At 42.8% G+C, this 20,391-nt stretch overlaps 1 protein-coding gene and 2 long non-coding RNA genes across 7 annotated transcripts in view; 1 reads left to right on the top strand and 2 right to left on the bottom strand.

Annotated features, from left to right (window-relative positions):
* Nucleotides 1-20,391, top strand: part of LOC127535530 (zinc finger protein OZF-like) — a 104,773-nt gene that overhangs the window by 3,344 nt on the left and 81,038 nt on the right. The window contains exons 2-3 of one of the 5 annotated variants that reach the window (XM_051953812.1): nt 17,455-18,150; nt 18,235-19,359. The exons of 2 other annotated variants lie outside the window; for them this stretch is intronic. In XM_051953812.1, the coding sequence (XP_051809772.1) occupies nt 17,455-18,150; nt 18,235-18,836 (1,298 nt within the window). In that variant the 3' untranslated portion in view covers nt 18,837-19,359. Of the gene's footprint in view, nt 1-2,926; nt 3,049-17,454; nt 19,360-20,391 lie in introns of those variants that run through there. 2 more of the 5 variants (XM_051953810.1, XM_051953811.1) reach the window with 2 other exon arrangements.
* LOC127535571 (uncharacterized) lies at nt 5,788-6,684 on the bottom strand. The gene is made up of 2 exons (XR_007944425.1): nt 6,491-6,684; nt 5,788-6,405 (listed from the first exon to the last, which is right to left on the bottom strand). It is a non-coding gene; the product is annotated as an uncharacterized LOC127535571 (long non-coding RNA).
* LOC127535581 (uncharacterized) lies at nt 11,771-14,761 on the bottom strand. Its single transcript, XR_007944448.1, has 2 exons — nt 12,772-14,761; nt 11,771-12,689 (listed from the first exon to the last, which is right to left on the bottom strand). It is a non-coding gene; the product is annotated as an uncharacterized LOC127535581 (long non-coding RNA).

The raw sequence follows: 20,391 nt of genomic DNA, 5'->3' as shown, positions 1-20,391 counted from the left end.
CTTATACAGGAGCAACACAACTTATACAGGAACAACACAACTGATACAGGAACAACACAACTTGTACAGGAACAACACAACTTGTACAGGAACAACACAACTTGTACAGGAACAACACAACTTGTACAGGAACAACACAACTTATACAGGAACAACACAACTTATACAGGAACAACACAACTGATACAGGAACAACACAACTTATACAGGAGCAACACAACTTATACAGGAACAACACAACTTATACAGGAACAACACAACATGTACAGGAACAACACAACTTATACAGGAGCAACACAACTTATACAGGAACAACACAACTTATACAGGAGCAACACAACTTATACAGGAGCAACACAACTTATACAGGAACAACACAACTTATACAGGAGCAACACAACTTATACAGGAACAACACAACTTATACAGGAGCAACACAACTTATACAGGAACAACACAACTTATACAGGAGCAACACAACTTATACAGGAACAACACAACTTATACAGGAGCAACACAACTTATACAGGAGCAACACAACTGATACAGGAACAACACAACTGATACAGGAACAACACAACATGTACAGGAACAACACAACTTATACAGGAACAACACAACTTGTACAGGAACAACACAACTTGTACAGGAGCAACACAACTTGTACAGGAACAACACAACTTATACAGGAACAACACAACATGTACAGAAACAACACAACTTGTACAGGAACAACACAACTTATACAGGAACAACACAACATGTACAGAAACAACACAACATGTACAGAAACAACACAACTTATACAGAAACAACACAACATGTACAGAAACAACACAACTTATACAGGAACAACACAACATGTACAGAAACAACACAACATGTACAGAAACAACACAACATGTACAGAAACAACACAACATGTACAGAAACAACACAACTTATACAGGAACAACACAACTGGTACAGAAACAACACAACACGTACAGAAACAACACAACATGTACAGAAACAACACAACATGTACAGAAACAACACAACTGGTACAGAAACAACACAACACATACAGAAACAACACAACATGTACAGAAACAACACAACATGTACAGAAACAACACAACTTGTACAGGAACAACACAACATGTACAGGAACAACACAACATATACAGGAACAACACAACTTATACAGGAACAACACAACTTATACAGGAACAACACAACATATACAGGAACAACACAACTTATACAGGAACAACACAACTTATACAGGAACAACACAACTTATACAGGAACAACACAACTTGTACAGGAACAACACAACTTATACAGGAACAACACAACATGTACAGAAACAACACAACTTATACAGAAACAACACAACTTATACAGGAACAACACAACTTATACAGGAACAACACAACTTGTACAGGAACAACACAACTTATACAGGAACAACACAACATGTACAGAAACAACACAACTTATACAGGAACAACACAACTTATACAGGAACAACACAACTTGTACAGAAACAACACAACTTATACAGGAACAACACAACATGTACAGAAACAACACAACTTATACAGAAACAACACAACTTATACAGGAACAACACAACATGTACAGGAACAACACAACATGTACAGGAACAACACAACTTGTACAGAAACAACACAACATGTACAGGAACAACACAACTTATACAGGAACAACACAACTTATACAGAAACAACACAACTTGTACAGGAACAACACAACTTATACAGGAACAACACAACTTGTACAGGAACAACACAACTTATACAGGAACAACACAACATGTACAGAAACAACACAACTTATACAGAAACAACACAACTTATACAGGAACAACACAACATGTACAGGAACAACACAACTTATACAGGAACAACACAACTTATACAGAAACAACACAACTTATACAGAAACAACACAACTTATACAGAAACAACACAACTTATACAGGAACAACACATGTACAGAAACAACACAACATGTACAGAAACAACACAAATTATACAGAAACAACACAACATGTACAGGAACAACACAACTTATACAGAAACAACACAACATGTACAGAAACAACACAACATGTACAGAAACAACACAACATATACAGGAACAACACAACTTATACAGGAACAACACAACTTATACAGGAACAACACAACTTATACAGGAACAACACAACATGTACAGAAACAACACAACATATACAGGAACAACACAACTTATACAGGAACAACACAACATATACAGGAACAACACAACTTATACAGAAACAACACAACATGTACAGAAACAACACAACATGTGCAGCACAACGTTTATGGATGTTAAACATATACACAGCCACACAGACATTAGAACAAGTGAGATTCCATTTTCTTCATTAATTTTATTTATGTACATTTCTGTCAAAGCTGTACACCACCAGGTGATTTGAACTGTCGTTATTATGAGTTATTCAATCATTTATACTAAAACTAAAATAATGTTATTGGGCCCCTTCAGTAGAATTCATTGAAACTTACTTTTTGCACATTTCATCAGTTTTCTTTGGCTCTATTATGATGTCACTAATACAGCCACAGGAAATGAAATGTGCAAAAAAGTACAGTTAAAATGAAGTTCTCCTTTAGTAAACAATAGTATTATACCAAGTGTGCAACAAAAATAAGTGAGTGGTGTTCACTGATTAAATGCAGTCTTTCTGTACAGTAAAGAGGAAAACTCAGATAATTATTATAAAAGTGTTAAGGATGTTTCTTACCTGAACTATGGCTTCAGGTAAACCAGTTGCCACAGTCAGAGTGTCTTTCACCTTCAGGAGGTTTATCTTTAAGGACTCTAGAGTGGGCAGGAGGGTGCCAAAGTAACAGTTGTCCTCTCCTTGCAGGATGTCTGGAGCTTCTATGAGTGGCTTCATTGTGGCACAATATTCCTTCAGAAAATGAACTTCCCTGTCATTAAGAGATTTTAGCTGCAACTTTTCAGAAATGGAACTCAAGTCAGTCACAGGTATTCCAACAACTCTTGCAACAGCATCATAGAATGAATTCCATCTTGTACTGCATGGACCCAGCAGCTTTGTTGTGACCATGTCGCTCACCATCTCTGCAGCACGTGTGGACCTGCTCGCCTTAGTCCACAGTGCTGTGCACTTCGCTGTAGAGCTCCTGTAGATTGCTCTAGTCCCAGGATTTGAAACGAGCCACTTTTCTTCATCATGACATGAAATTAAGTTTAGTGTATGAGAGGCACATCTCTGGTGAGGTGGTAAAACAATCCCTTCATCCGCTGCGGTGTTTAGCACGTCTGCAACATCAGAGAAGGTAACCTCTTCATCATCATCATCATCATCATCATCATCATCATCCTCGTTGTCAGAGAGCGATTTTGGTTGATACATGGCAAAGGCTTTCACAAAGTTTGAGCCATTATCAGTAACAGTGGAGGTAACTTTTGTTGACACGCCATACAAAGAGTGAATGTGGTCAATCTCACCAGCGATGACATCATACGTGTGCCTCCCCTTGAACCTTTTACAGGCCAACGCAGCTTTGTCGTGTTTCAAAGTGCTGGGGTTTATCCAGTGGGCTGTTATCCCCAGGAAGCTTCTGTTTTGGGCAGACCAAATGTCTGCGGTGGTCGAGATGTAGCTAAGCCCCTCAAAAGTTGTCTTTAGCATTTTTTCCATTTTCGTGTACTCTTTCTCCAGGTAGTCGGAAAAGGTTTTCCGGGACATTTGCCGTGGGCCGTCTGTACATGGTTCATGCTTACTAGATGCCTGAAAGCGGGCGACTCCACTGTAGAAATAGGCTGCAAGGCTTTATCCACCTGTGCCTTCTTGCTAACCGTCCCCAGGTTATAATTCAGCTGTAGCTGTTGCTGCTTAGGTCGAGGTGGACCGCCATCGTCGTTGTCGGTCGGCGGGTCGGAGGAGGCACCAGGAGGCCTGGCTACTAGCTTCGTCCCAGGGTGTCTTCTCTGGAGATGTTTAATGAGGTTACTATTGCTGTTTCGGAAAGCAGATAGGATCCCGAAACACATCTTACATTTAACTTTAATGTTGTTTTCTTTTAGCTCGACGAATGTAAAATAGTGAGAATATCTCCATGAGGAGAAACTCGGCGTGTTCACACTCTCCTCTTCGGCCGGCGCCGCCATTACTGTTTCAGTTGTTCCTTGGTAAACATAAACAGCGCGTCTCGCGGTGGGTCGGGGGTTGTACGTGACGTAACATGAGTGATGCAGGGATATTCAGGAGTCAGAGGACAATGCAGTTCATAATCTGCATAAAATAAGTAACTAAAAAATAACGCTGTAACGCACCACGTAGTAACGGTAGTTGACTTACTGAATTTTAATAACAACGCGTTAGAGTACTCGTTACCGAGAAAAGTAATTGCGCTCCAGGGGCCTGTTTCACGAAGCAGGTTCAAGAAACTCTGAGTTTCTTCCTCAACTCTGAGTTGATCTACTCTGAGATAGAAAACTCTGAGTTTTCGGTTTCACAACGGCTGATATGAGTTGGGTTAATTAACTCGGAGTAGTTTGACCCGGAGTTACGCCCGTGCACCACAACTCTGAAAAGACAGCATCAATGGAACCCCGATTCGACGAGTCACCATGGAAACGGGGAAGCGAAAGGCTGCGTTTTTGAACTGGAAGTTTTTAACGCGCTCATACGGCGAGTTTGAACACGTTTTTAGAAAGAAGTGCAACACCGCTGCAGCTGCAAAAGAGAGAGAGACGGCGTGGAGAACAGCCCGGATCAATGCGTAAGTTTAAATGTAGTCCTTTGTAATCGTAATAATATTACAGGGAATAACTGTCTGAACGGTAGAATATGAAGTTATTTCATTTAGAGGAAATCCTGACGGGCAGCAGCTTAAGATGAAATATAAAAACATTGTTCATCTATCTCATGGAGGTACTTCATGTTGATCATGTTTTACATTGTAAAGTAGCCTAAATATTAAGTGGCTGTTTGACTGTGCAGTTGTTTTATCCACACATAGCCTAAATGTCTGCATCCATATCATGTCCTGTTAAATAATTAAGCCTATTTAAACTAACATAGACTTCTGCTCAGCCAACAGAAAGAAGCAGATGCCTGTAAAACGGTGGTATAAAAGGTCATGTATGCACATATGTATGTATATATATATATATATATATATATTGTAACTGTAAGTAGTCAACACTCCACAGATTGATCCAAATGGTAGTTTAAGTTTACTGAAACATGTCACTGATCTAGGATGAAGAGGATGAAACTGTGTCTGCTGCCTTTACAGAGGGGGATCCAGAAAGGCATACAGAGGATGTTACTGATAGTTCTCTTCTCATTCACATTCTGGGTGGAATATAGAGTGTGACATTTAGCCTACACTGAAGTGTTGCACATTCTCATCCTTTTTAACAGAGCATGGCTGGACAGCAGCAGGATGGTTCCTCAGCTTCCACTGCACAGACTGACACAGTGAGATGGATGTTCAGGAAACACCAGAGCTTCATTCTGTGGAATTCATGTGCAACTGTATCATTTAATGTCCTCTATGTATTCCCAGTTATCAGTAAAACAGATTTACAAACTGCATTTGCTGAGAAAAATCCAAAAAACAGATTAGGAGGGCAGATCTGGAAACTGAAATACTGGAGCACAAGTTAGAGGTGGTGATGGTCACAGGTGAATTATGTTAACTACTGGAACATGAACTGAACTGTTTATTTGTAGGAAATAAAAAGAGCAAATGAAATGTGTATCATGTCTTTATTTGCTGTGGTGGTGATGATGGAGACTTAAACTCTAAAGTGATTCTTGCATACGGTGTCTCTGACTGCTCTGCTGTCCTGGATAGCTGCAGGTGGATGGGCTCATCATCTGGGTCTTCAGTTTGTAGGGCAGGCTGTTGCTCTCCTCTAATAGTGGTAATATTATGAAGAACAACACATGCCACAGTAATATCACAGGCCCTCTCAGGGGTCACCCTGAGGAGACGTAGGCTCTGGAAACGGGCTTTCAGCAGGCCTATGGTCATCTCCACCCGGGCTCTGGTCCTGCAGTGAGTCCGGTTGAAGTTCTGTTGGGGGCCTGGTTCAGGGTCAGGGTATGAGGTCATCAGCCTGGGTTGTCATGGTAACCCCTGTCACCCAGCAGAAGGCCATCAAACTCTCCTGTAATGTATAGTGGATACATCAGAGCATATTAAAGGAGGGAGACAAGAGAATTCTATTGTGAAAATCTTTATGCTGCTGACCACGCTGCAGTCTGTTGCTCAGGTTAGACTCTCCATAAATCCTGGAGTCATGAACAGACCCAGACCACGTGGCCTCCACATTAGAAATGATGTGTGCAGCATCACATATGATCTGGACAGTGCAGAGAATGACAGATGTTGAACTATGATGCAGTCTTTAACATTTAGAAACAGTAGTCAGTCTACCTGTAGCCTACCTGCACATTTATGCTGTGAATGGACTTCCTGTTCATGATGTGAGGGAGCTGTGATGGGGATGTGTGTGCATCTATGCAGCCAATCACACTGGGAAATCCTAAAAGAAATTAAAATGACTGATCCCAGTCTGAGGCTGCAGCACAATGTCATTAACAGAATATGATTTAAAATGAATGTAACAGATCTCTACATCATTCACCTGCAATCCTGTGGATCCTCCTGATGTTCTGACAGGTTTATGTCCAGGAAAACCACAATGATGAGTAAAAGTGGTTTCAGAGCCAGGAAAACTTTTCTGACTGTCCTCCATACAGTTGTCTTACTCTGCATCTCTGACATCATATAAAAACTTCCATTTGCAAAGAACCGCAGCGCAGCACACAATATCTGCTGGATGTGAGAGCATGACTGGTTGGTAATGTAAATGTAAGGACGGATTAGGTTGTTTATGTAGATTATGGACTTGAAACGAATACGAAACGGTACCGCTCAAACCGATAATTGTCCGGAAATGCGAGAACATTTATGCTCGGTCTGATAACAATCTACCGACGAATATTTAATGATCTGTGCAGTAATGCTGCTCCTTTATCCACTGGATCGTTAATAAAAGCTGTTCTGCGCCAAAACTCGCTCGCTTACTGACTGAATGAATGAGGAAATGAAACAGTGTGTGGCTGAAAGAGGGCGGAGACGGAGAGAAACTGGAGGTTTTCTCAGATAAACCTGCTGGTGACCAGGTTAGAGTCATAGAGTCTGTTACTGCGGTAACTGACCGAGAGTTGAAGTTACCCCTCTTTGTGAAACAGGCTAGAGTTACCCCTCTGTCTCAGGGTTAAGTTACCTCGCTTCATGAAACAGAAAACTCTGAGTTTCCCTCATTTCAAGGTTAAAAAACTCAGAGTTTTCAGTGAACCTGCTTCGTGAAACAGACCCCTGGAACGCGTTACTTTGTAATGCATTAGTCCCAACACTGGAAACAACACAACACATACAGCACAGAAACAAAGCCATATTTTACAAACCTTGGTTTGATCAGGGAGTATTATGGGTCAATCAGTTTATCGACGAAAAAGGACAAATCTTACATTACAGCCCTTTAAGCTTCAGTCACTTTTCGTCTGAAATTTCTACTGAGATTTACAGAAAGTAAACAGAATGCTGTTCTTGAACTGTTTGGAGTACAGGCGTGGTTGGGGTCTCATTTGAAAGCTGACAACCTGAATTTTCACCCAGTGCAGTCAGAATTACTCTAGGTGCTACTGGCACAGAGTATTTTATGTTGGAACATAAAATGAATTTTATTTTCGCCTAAATTTTTTCCCTAATAAAACACCTGAAAATCAGTGTGGCAGCACTGTGACAGCTTGAAAACACAAAAAGGCAACAGCCTGGGGTATTACATAGTTCAGGTCAAAATTTCAGAGCAATACTACAAGAAATGAGTGTTTCACTCATGTATTTGTAGAGATATGCACAGGCGTTGTACATTTTTGTACACCCTCTGTACACCCTGGGCACAATGGTATATTTGTGTTTTTCAGACCGTTTTGAAGTTATTTTCACTCCAAAAACTCATAAACAACTCAAAAAGCAGTCAATAATCAACTGCAGTGAGGAGCACTACAGTGGGACACTCTGTGCTCCCAGCTGCAGACACACAGAGCAGCAGGGGGGGGAGGTGTGAAAATTCACACAACCGTGCTAAACCAGGCTGTTTTGCTCATTGGCTACAAGGCCTGTCAGTCAAAAGTTTCCTCCGACGTGATTTGCTCACAGTTACTAGGGAAACAAGTCCCGTCCAAATTTGTCACCAGCGACGACGGTTGGCTGTTTAGCTCAGGAAGGCCCACCAGAGCCACTTGATTGGTTGAACTGCGATGTCAATCAAAAGGTGAGAGTTCAGCCGCCATTTTGAGCTGTAGTTCGATAAAAATAATATGTCACATAAGCTTTCATAAAGATATGAAGAGAAATGTAGAGAGTACGGCGCACGCATCGCGACGCGCACGGAGCCGAGTTATTTGTGGATTATTTACTGATTTCAAGACATGTTTTGGACAAAATATTATACTGGCTTGTTTTGTCTGGATGCCTAGCTTGGATTATGGCTGTTTTTTTGTGGAATATTTTCATTTGTGACCAGTTATGAGTGTTTATGAGCCTTCAAAGGTGAGTTGTTCACGTTTACGTGATTTCTTGGTTGTCGGATAAATGTGTTTATATTACCCGCTGTGGTAATCACATCTGAAAGTGGTTTATACCGGCGGATTCATGAGAATCTAAGCTTTCCATGGGTGTGTAGTGTTTCTATCATCGAGTTTGCAGCTTCAGGCATTTAGTAAAATGCTTATGCAGATCTCAGTGTCCTGCGGGCGGGGCAATACCATCTCACAATCTCACAAACCGAATACACTACAATTTCCAACACAATAGCAATAGAAATTCTGCAGCTCCTGAAAGGTTCCACCCTCTGACTCAGAAAAATGAGGCCAAATTATTCATCCATAACACAGATAACAACCAAAGTCTGCTCAAATAAATTCATCAGGAATCTCATTCAACCCTCCAATCGACCGGCAGCCAACTCTTACTGGAGTTCACTGTACGGGGAAATAAACTGGCTGGTTGGAGAGAAGCTGCTCGTTCACAATAAGGTCAAAGAAATATCATACAGAATCTGTCACAATGTATATCCGTAAAAAAAACCCGGAGAGGTTTAAATTAAATATAGACTATAACTGACTTTTGCCAAACAGAACCAGAAACCATCATCCACCTCTTTAATCAATGCTCATACAGTAAAAACCTCTGGAATCATCTACAAAACCTAATCCAGAACAAAACCAGACACAGGATCAGCCTCCAGGAGAGCCACATCCTCTTTTAGTTTGAAAATCCCTCCATAACTCACGATCTTTCCCTTTTGTTAGTTTATCATCATGCTGGGTGAATTTCATATTCACAAAACAAAATGGGCAAAGAAAAAAACAAATGGAAAATACTTTGAAAATGAACGTAAACAATACTTTAATACAATAACATCATCATCAAACAGCAAAGACATAAAAATATCAGACTTGTTTATTAAATACTTAAAATTCCCTGATTTAATATAAATTTGTTTATGTTATTAATTATTAGTGAATTTCATCCTCTTCTGCTCACAATATGGACGAATATGATCTGTTACCATATGGTTGTAATTCTCCCTTTATATGACTCTTTGTGTTTGCACTGTAATATGAATAAGTTGTTGTTTCCATTTTGTGTTATTCTCTATGCCATTCTCAGTTAACACCCTGTATAACCTCTTTGTGTTAAAAGATAAATAAAAAGTGTGCAGGGGCCCGGACGTGTGCGTCCACACCATTTCCGGTGGTCACCATGGGAACCAAATATGTAATTTGAGATGGCAAATGGAATGATTAACTCCTACACTCCCCCCTACTGATCTCCACTTGCACATCCCAATGAAAACAAAATCACCATAAGAACAGCAAAAATAAAAAAATAAAGAAAACAAAAAAAACAGATATGCGCTGTGAGAGCATCATGGAACACTATATCAGGTATCAACTACATACAAGAATGCATGGAGAAAGATAAAGAAAACAATACAGTACTGTTCACATTACCGATATCAAGCGTTCCAGTCAATGACCATTCCTGAAGAATTAGAATGACGCATCATAGTCCACCATGTGGTCATCGAGAAGAACTGACCCAAACATCAAGTCAACAGGCAGCCTAGGAGTTTAAAGAATTTTAAAATCAATATGGAGGTGCATGGGGAGCCAGTAGAGGGATTGGAGGATGGGAGTTACGCGATTGAATTTTCGTGATCTTGTTAAAAGGTGAGCAGCAGCGTTCTGAACTAGCTGCAGTCTCGACAGTGAGATTTTGCCGAGTCCTGAGTAAAGTGCACTAGGTAAAGCACCTACTCAGGTACAGCGTCCGTCTCTGGCCTTGATGCCCCGCCTCATCATGTACCCCCTTCAGAACGCTCTCTTTCAGTGCAAAGGGCACAACATACCGGTACGTCTTTCTCCCTGTAACGGCGTCCTTGGTAGCACACCTGATCTGACTGTGAGCTTTTCCCAATGCCTTACGATGCGCAAAGCATCAGCTGGTTCATGTGTACGTTCACGTCTAGACGGGCGCCTCCGACGCTCCACAAACTGAAGCACATGGCTCAAACACAGATCAACACGCTGCATTGCCATCAATTTATCCCTCGGCAGGGGACGAACCTCAGACAGCTCAGAAGGTTGGATGGGTTTAACAAGCTGAGGCAAGAGGAAGACTTGGGGTAGCAGGTGCTCTTGGTCCAAAGACCGAACCAGAACTGCAGACACCATCTGCTGCGAGATGCACGAATCCACGGCCTGTGACCCAACATTTTTGGACGCCACAGTTGCTTGATGATGCATCTGTAGCATTGCTTGAGGATCACAGGAATGGTGAAAAACATCCTGCACACAGAGTTCAGAGCATTTGCTGCCTCCATGAGCGCACCATAAGGGACATTTGTGAGATGATGGAGCATGCTTGGATGCGCAAAAGGCTCATGACTGAGAGCATCCGCGACTACATCCTTAGGGCCTGGAATGTACTTGATGTCAAAGTCAAAAGGGGCAAGCTTCGCAACCTATCTTTGTTCACAGGCATCGAGTTTGGGCTTACTGATGATGTAGGTCAGTGGATTGTTGTCAGTCCACACAATGAAAGAGTGAGCTCTCAACCAGTGACTGCATTTATCACAAACAGCCCATTTAAGCACCAAAAACTCCAGTCTGTGGGCTGGATGGCGAGACTGTGCAAAGTTAAGAGACTTGCTGGCAAACGCTATAGGTTGAGCAACATCATCAACCTCTGCTAGCTGAGACAACACAGCACCAAGGCCAAAAGGAGGAGGCATCAATGGACAGCAAAAATGGCTTGCTGAAGTCAGGGTGATCTGGAGTGGCGTTATCCAACAGAGTCCATTTCAACTTTACAAAAGCTTCACTACATTCAGTTGTCCAGTCAGCAGAAGTGCACTTTCTGGTCACAGATGAACATCTTTTTCCTTTAGCGTGTCATGGTCTCTTCACGGCAGATGTCAGGGCAAACAGGGGCTTACTAATGTATGAGTATTCCTCAAAGAATTGCTGGTAAAATCCAACCACACCAAGAAACTAGGGATGCACCGATACCACTGTTTTCCAAAACGAGTAGTGTACGGGTACTTGGATTTGAGTACTCACGATACCGAGTACTTACGCCATTACACATAGTTATTTTGATTATTTTTTTTAATTTTTCCACAGATATCGTCTGTTATTTGATTTTCTTGTACATGGGTGACTGTCACAAGTTTCACTGCAGTACAAACAAAATTTAACAAAATTGTCATATACTGACATTCAACATTAGTGCTTTTATAAACATTACACTGCCACACATATTGTAAGATTCCAGTAAAACATTGTCACATACTGAGTGCTGGCATTTAACAAAAGTGTTTTAAACATTCCACTGTCACACATCACCAAAAGACCTGAGTGTAAAATTGTCGCTTTCTGCTTCTGTGGTTTTAACAGCTTTGCCACATATTTAACTTCAACATTTACTCAAAATATTCATTCAAGAACCAACATAAAACTGGCTGAGTATCTCAAGCGATCAACATGTCATCACAGCATCTGTCTGTGATGATTAAACTTACTTTGTGTAAGTGAGGGGCAGGTTCTTTTTGATCAAAAGAAGCTTCTCTGCATTTTCAGCTGTGAGTCTGTTGCGTTTTTCATCAACAATGTGGGGCACTGAGCTGAACAGACGTTCACTGTCCACACTGCTGCATGGGGCTGACGGGTATCTCTTTGACATTTGAGCCAGAATTGGAAATCGCACTCTGTGAGCCCCCCAGTATTGTAGAGGGTTTTCCTCTCGAGCAGTTCTGGTCTCTCCGAGATATGTCTCTAACTGAATGGCAGCTCCCACTGGTGCAAGGCCCGGTGATGTTGATTCCCGTTCACCTGCTATCTCATCAAACTGTCCAGACTGCTGCTGGCTTGCACCTTACGAAGCTTTCTGACAGGTGGATCTCCAAGATCCTCCTGCTTGTCTGCCTCTCCTGTGGACATCCTGCGCAGCATCAGCATCTCCTTGGCCTCTGTAGCAGTGTCAGTGTTTGAGAAAAAGCGATCTTTGTACCTAAAAAAGCAGTAATAATATTTTATCTGGTTAAAAGGGACACACAAAGACATGCAGGCAGACAGACAGACACACACTTTACCTCGGATCGAGAAGAGTCCCGATGCAGTACATTGGGTTTGTTTCCCCGTCACCGAGGTGCCTCTTGACGGCTGCAGCCAAAGTCTCCTTCATGGTTTTAATGCCATGGTCCTCGTCCGTTTCATTGGTCAGAAGTCTCATAAGCACGGTCACAGCAGGAATGACATCAGATGCAAGTGCATCACGTGAGCTCATTTTTCGGGTTAGTTCCTCAAACGGAGCAAGCACAGACAAAATTTTCTCAAAAAGTGACCACTGGTGAGCGGTGACAATGAAGTTGTCAGGAAGGTCGTAGTCTGACCCAAATATTCCCAATGAGAGACTGAAGCATGTAATAAGTGCTGTTCCAGCGGGTCGGAACATCCTGTTGGAGTCTTTTAACAGGCTGGTTGAGTTACACTTGTATGTCCTCCAGTTGGGAGTAGGCTAAAGCGGAGTGTTTAAAATGTCCAACAATTTTTCGTCCCACTGCCACTGCATCGGCTACATTTCTCTGAGCCAGCAGCCCCTCGTTTACAGCCAGCTGCAATGTGTGTGCGACACATGGGAGGATCAGAAGCTCCACATGACGCATGGCTTTCACCATGTTCTTCGCGTTATCTCGTAGCACAACATGAACTGCACTTTTATTAATGGCCCACGTCTGAAGCATAACATCAAACTCATCTGCAATGGCTTGGCCGGTGTGCCAACCTCTGAATTGTTTTGCATGCAGTATGGCCTTCTGCAGCTTAAAATAATCATCAATCGACTGTGCAGTCAGGCTGATGAGAGACACTGAGCTGACGCTGCTGCTCCAAATGTCCGTGGTGAAGCTTAAAGTTTTAACATCATGGAATAGGTTGTGGATGTGTCATGCAGCTTCGGTAGCACTGTGTCTGTGATATGGGTATGGCTAGGAATTTCATACCTCAGCTCCAGTATGCAGAGAAGACGCCAGAATCCCAAATTTTTGACCACGGACAGTGGCTGGTCATCCAGGGAAGTATACTCGGCAAGGGCATCTGTGATTTTGACCGCACGTGGGTTGTCTCTGAACATTTTCTCCTGCTTAGCCAGCATCTGCTGCAAAGTTGGTTGTCTCTTGTTGGTGTCGGGAATTAACTCCTTATATTCTGCATCGTGCTAGGATTTCAAATGTTTAATCAAGTTGCTTGTGTTGTAAGTGGTAGATTTTGTTCCTCCTCTGGACACTTTTGCTGGACATAATTTGCATTCTGCTTTGTTTTTGTCATTCTCATTCACCTGAAAATAGTTCCACACTGCTGACGTGACTTGTCGCTGCCCGCGTTGCAGTCAAGTGTATCGGTGTCGTGTATCGTTGGCCATTTTATGAGTACGAGTATGAGTACTCATGCCTGGTATCAGATCGATGCCCGATACCAGTATCGGCATCGGTGCATCCCGACAAGAAACGATCTTATCTTGGAGGGAGAGGGAACGCTGGTGTTATCGGCCATCAAGTCATTCTCACTGATGTCCACTGTAGCTCTGACTTTCTCTGAGTCAGTGGAGATGCCATCCTTGGTTACAATGTGCCCCAAGAACTTCACAGATGATCGCATGAAGTGGCACTTTTTGGGAGCAAGCTTGAGGCCTTTAGCCTCTCAAACACAATCTCCAGCCTTTGCAAAGCCACCTGTTCATTTGGAGCAAAGACAAGAATGTCATCAAGGTAACAAAGGAGGCTAAGGAAGTTCTGATCTCCAAAGATGCCCATCATCATCTGCATGAATGTAGCTGGGCTGTTTCAGAGACCCTGTGGAAGCCTGTTGTATTCATACAGCCCGAAAGGAGAGGTGAATGCAGTGAACTTTTTGTCTTCTTCATGGACCTCGACATTGTAGTAACCAGAGGTCAAGTCCATGGTCAAAAAGAATGCATTTCCTCCGAGAGCAGCCAATGCATTGGCCTGGTGAGGTAGGGGATGCACATCCTTAATTGTGCATGCATTCAGCCAATGAAAATTAGTGCAACGACGCAGATGTCCATTTTCCTTCCAAACCAGTACTAGTAGTGACACACTGAAGACTTCCTTATGATGTCCCGCTCCTCCATTTCATTCAGAGCTAAACATAACTTCTCGTAGTCGGAAGGGGACAGCCATTGATAGGGCACCCTGAGTGGTCTGCTGTCACTCGGATCCGGTGAACAAAGTGTTTGGCCTTTCCACAGTCAAGACTATGACAGAAGAAGATGGATTCATTCTTGGCCACCAAATCAACTAATTTTGTTTTCCAGAATGGAGAAAGCTCACTTGAGTCAATGTCCTGCAGTCCGAAGTCACACAGGGCTGAACTGGTAGGTCTGTGTAGATGGCATTCAGAGTCAACAGTCAAACTTTTCTCGCTACCGGTGTCACTCTGATCAGCAGTCTTATGTCACATTGCATTTCACATTGTCAGTTTTGTCATTTTCATACAGATAATCGATGTCAAAGTCTTCTAGGGTGACACAGGGAGACACGTCAGTGATCTTGCAGTTGTATCTAAGAGTCTCTGGTTTATGGGAGGGGTTAATGACTCTCACTGGGACCCAACCATTGCCCCACAATGGTGTTACTGTCCATCCCACCATAACTGTCCTAGGCACTGTTCGAGACTCACTTGGCTCCACAATGACTGTACTGCCAGCAGAGAGACACATATGACTCGGCAGACGACCCACAATTTCCGACCCCTGTCAAAACTACTCAAGTTGAACTCATCCATTGTTACTAAGAAACACAAAACTCAAAACAATAAAAGAACAAAAGGTCCTAAAGACAGAACATAGTTTCTAGTAAAATATAGACTGTACCAAATGTACAGTTACCTATTCGAGAGAATAGTTACATATTCTTACCCTGTAATCTCACAGTCACTCAGTAAACCTCATTTACCTAAATTTTCCACCGTTAAAGATGTTCAGTCTTTCTTTTTTTAACTATATTTTATTTTGGAAAAATTTCCACCAGAAATAAAACACCAGAGATGTCCTTTTGCCGACTGCAATCCACGGAGGCGACTCAGACTGTGTCGGGCCGCTGGCTTTGACAGGCAGAGAATTGCAACACTCCCATGACGAAGCGATGGAATCCCAGGAAGTAGACGGGGTCACGGCACCATTGTAGTGGTTGTGTCCTCTCTCTTGCATTGTGTAGGTAATCAAACACGGAGCATCTTCCCTTTTGGCATCAAATCCGATGTTTATTTGCAGGAGCTGGTTAAACACACTGATATTACTCTCACAGTCACACACGTGGTAACCTCCAGATAATTTTAAAAACACAAAACGATTTATTCAGCACGGAGGTTAAACTTAATTAGCATTTTGCTAACGGAGCTTAAATTGGTCATCTTACCACGGCAACCAGACACAGCAGACTGAGACCGCAATGTGGGGGAACACACCCCAAGTCTGCACGGGCCCGGACGTTGTGCGTCCACGCCATATCCGGTGGTCACCATGGGAACCAAATCTGTAATATGAGATGGCAAGTGGAATCATTAACTCCGCTACACATGTAGAACATCATGAAGTGTTCAGGTGAATAGTTAACGGTGAACTGAGACACATTGTGAGCAAGAGAGGATGGGCTCATAATATGGTGTCTCGGGCTACACGATATTGGAAATATGTGTGATCTGCGATATGGGTGTCAAGAACTGCGATATCGATATATATTGGATATTAGTGCCGTTGTCCGATGTGATAGCCACTTGTTTCTCTTCTTGCAACCCCCAGGTCATCAACACATCCCACAGGGCAGTCGCTATATTTTCAACGGTGTGGGAGTCCGGAAAGTAGGAGACTTCTAAGCAGCGTGTTTTCAGTTCAAAGTCATTGTGAGAAAGTGAACAGTAAAACTGATGTAGGGCTCAGTAGTACGACTGGACCATAAATCTGTGGTGCTTCCAAAGAAATCCACATTATTAAGCTCCACTTTTACAGACCCCAAGCATGCCTCGTACATCTGTGGAATGGCAAATGGTAAATAGTTCTGTGATGGCACTTGATATCTGCGGTTGAATTCTTTCAGCGTATCCAAAAAGCCTTCTTTGCACGCGACATTAACAGAGAGTGTGCATTTCACGGTATAACGTGTAATGGCCGCAGTTAAACCTTGGTGGCGCTTGGAGGTTTTTTTCATATGGCGTAACAGAAGAAAAACTTTCACCAATGGTTGTCTGTGTGCTTGCCCTTCGTTTGTCTGCCTTCATGGGAGTAGCTCATGGTGTTTTAGAATGGAAGGAAACGGCATTCAGTTCCTTGTGGTTGTGTTCGAGGTGGCTGTGCAGATTTGTAGTGTTTCTTCGCAACGTAGCCACAATTTTTCGGCATGACTTGCAAAGTTCTTGCGTCTGTGACTCGTCCCGTGTCCTAAAACCGTAGTACTCCCAAATTTTGGAGGTGTGCTGTTTTTTAGGCACAAGTTGTTCGTTACAGTCGTCTTTCTTGTGTCCTGCCATGTTGTGTTGTGGCGCTGGTAGCAAAAGTGCTACTGGGGTCGGGGGGAGGGGGATTTCCTGCTGCTGTGTCATGGCTCCTCGACTTCTATTATAAACCATCATATTCTTTTTGCGTCAAACATTCGACTCTTGAGCTGATTTTGTTGGACAGCCAGTCCTGGACAAAGTGACAGATGTGTGCTCTCTCATCATCACAGTAGTAACCATTATCTTTTGTGTCTTTGTCCCTCCAGAGCTCCCACAGTCGTATGTCTGTGAAAATGAGAAGACTGTTGTTGACCATCAGCCCCATGACCAGGAGAGAAACTCCATGGTGGACCATGAGGACCCAGAGTCTCTTCGGATTAAAGATCAGCAGGAGGAACTCTGCACCAGTCTGGACCAATCAAACAAAGAGATTTCTCAAATTAAAATGGAACAGGAAGAATTGTGCACCAGTCTGGACCAATCAAACCCAGAGATTTCTCAAATGAAAATGGAACAGGAAGAATTGTGCACCAGTCTGGACCAATCAAACCCAGAGATTTCTCAAATTAAAATGGAACAGGATGAACTCTGCTCCAGTCAGGAGGAAGAGTTAATTGGATTGAAACAGGAGACTGATACCTTTGAGGTGACTCCTGCTGATGAGGAAAGTGACCACAGTGAACCAAAACCAAACAGTGATCAGCTCCTGTTTCACATCTCTTGTGTAGCTGAGAGCCCAGATCAGGAAGGATGCAAGGATGTAGACTCAGCATCAACTAGATGTATGGAGCAGAAACCAAGACATCAGAGTAACAGCAGTCACAGTAATGATGTCGACAATGCTCCATTGTCAGAGAGACAGTGTGATAATGACAAGGCAAGAAAATCTGCAACATGCGAGGTCTGTGGAAAAGCTTTTAGGTATAAATCAAAATTAATCAAACATCACAGAACCCACACAGGTGAGAAGCCATATTCTTGTGGAACCTGTGAAAAAAGCTTTGGTCGACGGACCCATTTGACTGCCCACATGAGATGTCACACAGGTGAGAAGCCGTATTCTTGTGAAACCTGTGGGAAAAGCTTCAGTCAACGGACCCATTTGACTGCCCACATGACATGTCACACAGGTGAGAAGCCGTATGTTTGTAACACCTGTGGAAAAAGATTTTCTGGTTCATCAGCACATCATAAGCACATGGCAGTTCACAAAATGGAAAAGCCATATTCTTGTGGCACATGTGGTAAAAGCTTCAGTCAACGGTCCTATTTGACTGTCCACTTAAGACGTCACACAGGTGAGAAGCCGTTTTCTTGTGGAACCTGTGGAAAAAGCTTCAGTCAGCGTTCCCATTTGACTGTCCACTTAAGACGTCACACAGGTGAGAAGCCATATTCTTGTGGAACCTGTGGAAAAAGCTTCAGTCAACGAGGCACTTTGACTTACCACATGAGACTTCACACAGGTGAGAAGCCATATTCTTGTGGAACCTGTGGAAAAAGCTTCAGTCAACGAGGCTCTTTGACTGACCACATGAGACATCACACAGGTGAGAAGCCATATTCTTGTGGAACCTGTGGAAAAAGCTTCAACCGTAGTTATCGATTAAAAGCCCACATGAGAATCCACACAGCTGAGAAGTCGTGATCCTGAAACATCTGTGGAAGCATAATGTCAGAACTAAGCTTGAAACAACATGTAAGAAATGGTACAGGTTAAAAGTAGATGTTTTAGATTTAAAGCACCTTTAGTCTGTGCTTCAACAACAATTGTGAGGAAGTATGTAAGCAATCCTTGATGATCAGACCAGATGGAGTCTGGACTGTGGTGGTGGTGGAGCAGGCAGAAGAACCAAACTGAATGTCTGGATGGATATGGTATTGGTACAGACTGCTTCATTTCTGCTATCACGACATCCTTCATCAGCAGAGCAGTGATTGGAGATATTGTGAAGCTGTTTGGAACATTTTCACATCCTGCTGAGAGAACATGGCTGTTCAGGTGTGAACATACTGCTGGAATCCACTCAGCTTGAGTTCTGCCGTCTTTCAAGTAAAAGGAGGAAACGAGATACAGAGACATTGTGACAGTAGGACACAACAGAGTGTGTCACTGCAGCAGAGGAGATCTGGACATGAAATAAAGTTGTAATAAAACATGTACAGCTCCATGACTGCTTCATGAAATGTTTTGAATGTATTTAAACAGACGTACATTTACAAGTTGTTTAGTAATGAATGTAACATTGAAGATCCCCAGCAAGAATATCTCTGAGTCAGATATCAAAGACATAACCAATTTAATTCAATTCAATTCAATTTTGTTTATATAGCACCAATTACAGTGAAATTGTCTCAAGATGCTTTACAGAACCCATATCCCTGATCCCCAGGGCAGCCCAAAGGCAACAGTGGCAAAAAACACCCTTTTAACAGGGAAAAAACCTTGAGCAGAACCCGGCTCTTTATGTGGGGGAACCATCTGCTGCTTCTGCCCTAGCTTCTCGAAGGAGGCGGTCGCATTTTTCCTCTCTCCGTCTCTATCTCTGTTCTCCCCATACCCTCATGTTTCTGCTTGCTGCATTTTTGTCTTGTCTGATTTGGAGCGATCTATTGGCACTGGACCTTCAAAACACCGATCATGGAATTGATTAGCTGGTCTCTCAACGCGATTGACAAGATTGACAAAGAACACAGGCTTAGGGGAGCCTACCTGCCCAGATGGGAGTTTTGCCTCTGGTTATGTGATCACCTGGGGAAAGGGGAAGGGGATCATGTGCCTGGCACCCCTATCCGTGGAGGATGTGGAGGATATCTACATATTTGGATTTATGATGACAGGTCTGCTGATAATTGGCTTGATTGTGGACCTGAGCTTCTGGAAAATTAGGAGGACTGCAGAGAGAAACGACGTCCAAACTCTGCTGATCCTTGCAATTGATCGGATTAAGGCTGCTGGTGACCGGAATGACGAACTCAAACGTAAGTGTGACTGTTGATTTGAGTCGGAGAGTGATGCCATCAGGGTGAGAATTGCCACAGCTGAGATCGAACAAGTTGAGCAACCAGGAGGAAGGTCAAATTGCTCCTTCCCCCGACTAAACAAAAAATGATACTGATAACATTTCGGCGCCCCTGGAATAAAACAAACTCCTCTGGAAGTTTTTCATGTCCAAGAGATAGCTCTTCTAACCCCCCACCAC

This window comes from Acanthochromis polyacanthus, chromosome 9 (genome assembly GCF_021347895.1).
Source record: "Acanthochromis polyacanthus isolate Apoly-LR-REF ecotype Palm Island chromosome 9, KAUST_Apoly_ChrSc, whole genome shotgun sequence".
NCBI lineage: Eukaryota > Metazoa > Chordata > Actinopteri > Pomacentridae > Acanthochromis > Acanthochromis polyacanthus.
This window is presented reverse-complemented; position numbering and strand designations above follow the sequence as displayed.